Source organism: Bidens hawaiensis, unplaced genomic scaffold (assembly GCF_021521415.1).
Source record: "Bidens hawaiensis isolate Kalapana, Puna unplaced genomic scaffold, B.hawaiensis_p1.1 tig00024292_1, whole genome shotgun sequence".
Lineage (NCBI taxonomy): Eukaryota > Viridiplantae > Streptophyta > Magnoliopsida > Asterales > Asteraceae > Bidens > Bidens hawaiensis.
Window position 1 is genome coordinate 246,894 of NW_027493829.1, and position 4,528 is coordinate 251,421.

The 4,528-nt window shown below is 35.0% G+C and overlaps 1 protein-coding gene across 1 annotated transcript; it reads right to left on the bottom strand.

Annotated features, from left to right (window-relative positions):
• Positions 1–2,441: 2,441 nt before the first annotated feature.
• On the bottom strand, positions 2,442–4,103 carry LOC143569014 (uncharacterized). The gene is made up of 4 exons (XM_077055025.1): positions 3,940–4,103; positions 3,140–3,372; positions 2,990–3,073; positions 2,442–2,896 (listed from the first exon to the last, which is right to left on the bottom strand). The coding sequence occupies exons 1-4, from the start codon at positions 4,101–4,103 to the stop codon at positions 2,442–2,444; spliced, it is 936 nt and encodes a 311-aa protein (XP_076911140.1).
• Between the last annotated feature and the right edge of the window lie 425 nt (positions 4,104–4,528).

The following is a 4,528-nucleotide window of genomic DNA, read 5'->3' on the forward strand; positions in this document are numbered from 1 at the left end:
AATTATTTTTATATTTTTTCATAATATTATACATATTTACTATAATTATTAAATATATACATTAAAAATTATATTATATAAATGACAGGCTTGTTTAGGCTTGCAAGCCGGCTCGAACTCGATAAGTGAAACTCGGGTGCGGGCTCGTTTATTAAACGAGCTTACTTTTAGGCTCAAGCTCGATTCAGCTAAGATCGATCGAGTTTTTCACGAGCCGATCTCGATTAGCTCACGAGGAGGGCTCGTTGACACCCCCAACCCCAAACCTTTCCTTTGTCATCACAATCTTCTGGCAAAGCTTTGGTGAGTTAACATTTACATTGTGTTCTCGAGTCTTATTTAATGAGGGGAGGGAAAGAAAGAGGAATTATAAAGACCTATAACATATTTCACCTATATTTTCAATATATGTTATACTCAATGTTCTTTGTCACATAAATTGCGATTTACCTTATCATAAGGGTGTTTGGTGGGTATATTATTAATCAAGAAGAAATGTGAATGAAACCAAATTATTAAATGTAAAGATATAAAATAATCAACAAGAACCCTCTCAAAAATCTAAGCACTAACATATATCTAACGATGAACATCTATGAAACCAATAATATGCTATATACATGTTTTCATCAAACGCTAGAAATCAAACGGATTAAGAGCGAGTGAAATAGATAGAAATATGATAATCTATTTCTTCTTTATAATAAGACACTAGATAGCCGTGAGAACATGATTCATAAAGTGACAATCAGCTAGTGTTGTTCACGTGTCGAGCCGAACCGAGTAAAGGCTTGCTCGTTTCTTGGCTCGTTTACAATCGAACCGAACGGCAGAAATTTGAACCGAGCCCAAATCGAATCGAGCATTTCTCGATCGAACGTCGAGCGATTTTCGAGCATTAGTTATTTCTTTTTCACTTTAAAATTTTCAATAAGAAAAAAGTTTGAAGGTTGTAAATAATATGTTTTATACACAAATTAGTAGTTTTCAGACAAACGTGTAATAAGTTGTAATTTTTATGAGAAATAAATTTGAACTGAGATATAATAAACATGTAAACAAACTTCTGGTATTTTAAAAACTTTTAGTAAACCAATAAAACAATAAAATTGACGGAATTGGGAAATTTTGAAGGTTTTAAACAATTGTATACTCATATTTATATGTGTTGTCTATATATTTATATATTTGTTTATATATAATTATATAGAAAATAAATTAAAAATATTCGTGTCGAACCGAACCGAGTAGACCTTTGCTCGTTGCTTGGCTAGTTTACAAACCAAACGAGTGGAGCGGCTTGTTTACAATCATCAAAAAAAATGAACGAGCATTTTCCGAATAGGGATGGCAATGGGTTGGGTTTGGGTCGAGTTTAGGTATTCCCAAACCCATACCCGGTTAGGAAAGTCCATCCCAAACCCATAGGGTTTTGATCGGGTAATTACTCGTCAGGTTTCGGGTTTTCCCATCGGGTTTCGAGTTTCTTATCGGGTTTTAATAAAATGCACGTCGGGTATACCCGGCTCAAAACCCGCTAGGTTTCTACCGGGTTTTGACAAAATATAACTAATCGATTACAAAGATGGTCACTATAAAGATAAAATGTCTCAAATAATTGACATAAACAAGTTCCAACAAATAATATATTTGGAATATAGTATATATAATATAATAAACTATATCGGTTACAACGGGTATATAATCGGGTAAATGAGTTTATGTTATCGGGTCGAGTAATCGGGTATATTAGAAATCCCAAACCCACGAAAAACTTCAAAACTGATCTCAAACCCTAATGGTCCGTCCCATTTATGTCGGGTTTCAGGTTTTCCCATCGGGTTCGGGTTTTATTGCCATCCCTATTTCTGAACAATTTCCAAGCGAGCGGCGAGCGGTTTGGACAAACCTACAATCAGGGGAGTCCAAAATGCAACATATAATCCAAGTCTTGAGCAAGCCCAAATCTAAAACTTCAACATGAAGCCACGCCCACGCTCCACTATCCAGCCCAAAACATATATGTAGAAATCATTAGACAACTAATTAAGGGGCTATTTGGCAAGTGCTGAACCATTAAGTGCTGAACCATTAAGTGTTGAACCATTAAGAGGCCTGAATTAGGGGCTGTTTGGCAAGTGCTGAACCATTAAGAGGTCTGAATGATTAAGAGGGTCTGAACCACTACGATCTGAACAAGTTAAAGTCTGTTTGGTTGGACATCCGAATAACTGTACAAAATAACTATATTACCCTCTGAACTATTTTATGTCGAATGAAATGTATCTTTTTTTTGTTTAAAACTATGAATGATAAATAATTATAAAAAGAAAAAGACAAAAATCATAGAAAATTCAAATTGCACATTATTACTTCAAAATTCATGAAAACATACTAAAATCCAAATAGAAATTAATACTTTATTTACAATATTAATTTTATTAGTTTGAAATTAGTTGAGTAGCTATCTCGTCACGCAAAGTAGTCATATACTGAACACCTTGTGAACCCCATTCTATGTCGTGAACAAACTCGCCATCACTTTCTTCACCTTGTATTTCAGAAAAGATGGTGTTCTCATCATAGTCCAAAAATAATTGATCATGGATATTGCATTTCCTTATAAAGTTATGGACAACAAAACATGCAATCACTATGTCTCTTTGTATTGGAAAAGAAAAGGGAGCCATTCTATTTAGGATTGGGAATCTAGCCTTCAAAACACCATAAGTGCGCTCAATAACATTTCTGAGTTGTGCGTGAGCATGATTGAATCTTTCTTCCTTAGTTAACACACGTTGTCGTCGAAAATCAGTTAGCCAATACCTCGTATTACGGTAAGGAGTTATAAATCCACAAGTGTTAGTGTATGCAGCGTCGCAAAGGTAATATTTGTCTGTAAATGGGTATCAAAATTTTTTTACAAATACGGTTGCGTATATATATATATAATGTATTTAATTATAAAAGTTGAAAAATGATTAATAACCTGGTGGGGGGAAAGGAAAACCAGAACTTGGATTAAATGCAACTTCTTTTAAAACTCGTGAATCATGTGCAATGTCCTCCCATCCTGCCCATACAAACGTGAATATCGTATCAAAATCACAAATTGCTAACACGTTTTGTTAGCATTCACCTCTTCCTCTTACCCTATAACGAGGTTGATCAGCAGGCACGACCGCATGTATAAGAGTCTCATCTAACGCACCTATTGCCCCTGGAAATATTTGTTTTAGGTTTTTATGTCGGCCTGAGGTATTTGTGATTGCATCATAATATGTTGGAATTATAACTTCACTTGCGAAATTCATCATTGAAATTAGGACCTCATGAAAACATCTATGAATCGTTTCCATTGAGTGTTGAAACCTTCGTTTAACCACTCAAAAACGTTCATTATGTCCTATAACAATAAAAAAACATAGCCACCTTTTCTTCCAAACTTATTGACCTACTACTATGCAACCACTTTCTTTTCTTAAAATGATTGCACAATAGTACATATGCATCACGTGAAAGACGTATCATCTTATAACATTGGGTAGAAGATCCATGCAACAATTCTTGTGTATATGCATGACTGCTTAATGCCAAATTTAGGTCTCTTATTCTTCAATTCTTCTTGAGGCTAACCCTAGCCAATGCCAACAAAGGAAAATGAACACTATAATCTCATCGTCTGAGTCCAAGAACTACCTGTCACAATAATTGCCAACATTTAAAAAATATTCATAAAATAACATCCAGGTAATCCATAACATAACATCCACATAACATTACAAGATCATCCTACAAACCGAACATTACAAAATCCTACATAACATAACCTAAAAAAATCCAAAACATCCAAAAATAAAAATAAAATCCCAACATAAGATCCAAACAAACATCCACATAAATTCTATCCATGACATATAAAATCAAAACAATTCATACTTCGCTCCCGCATTCTTAACCCATAGCTCACAAACGGGCGGTTTAAGTTGTAACCACACTTTTCTTAAATCAACACTTTCACCAAAACGTAAAAGCGATGTTTGATATTTGGCATCAAATTCTCCCCATCCCATTGTCTCCAACTTCTCCATGCATGCATCCATGTCATTAGAAAGATTGTGTTTTCCAATCAACATCTTCGCCACTTTGGTACACTTTCACCAAAACGTAAAAGCGATGTTTGATATTTGGCATCAAATTCTCCCCATCCCATTGTCTCCAACTTCTCCATGCATGCATCCATGTCAATAGAAAGATTGTGTTTTTCAATCAACATCTTCGCCACTTTGGTAATAAGGTCACCAACTTCTATTAGCTTTGAATTAAATGTTTCCTTAACTTTACGTTTCCCTTGAGACCGACCGAACGACTCCTCACTAACACCTTGAGTTGGGGGGTCCATTTGAGTGCATTCGAAATCCTCAAGATTATTTAAATTGTGGCCAGAAACTTCCTTAGAAGGATGAGGAAGTGTAGAAGATGGACCCCAACTATCAAAGCCGTTTGAAGTAGAGCTCTCAAACAAATT

What these genes read in the sequence shown, in the direction of transcription:
- LOC143569014 (XM_077055025.1), bottom strand. Translation starts at nt 4,103, where the DNA reads ATGGATGCATGCATGGAGAAGTTGGAGACAATGGGATGGGGAGAATTT. An exon ending in GTTAAGAATGCGGGAGCGAA is followed by an intron (nt 3,373 to 3,939) that starts GTATGAATTGTT and finishes GGTTAAACGAAG; the next exon opens with GTTTCAACACTCAATGGAAA. An exon ending in TTTTCCTTTCCCCCCACCAG is followed by an intron (nt 2,897 to 2,989) that starts GTTATTAATCAT and finishes ACCCATTTACAG; the next exon opens with ACAAATATTACCTTTGCGAC.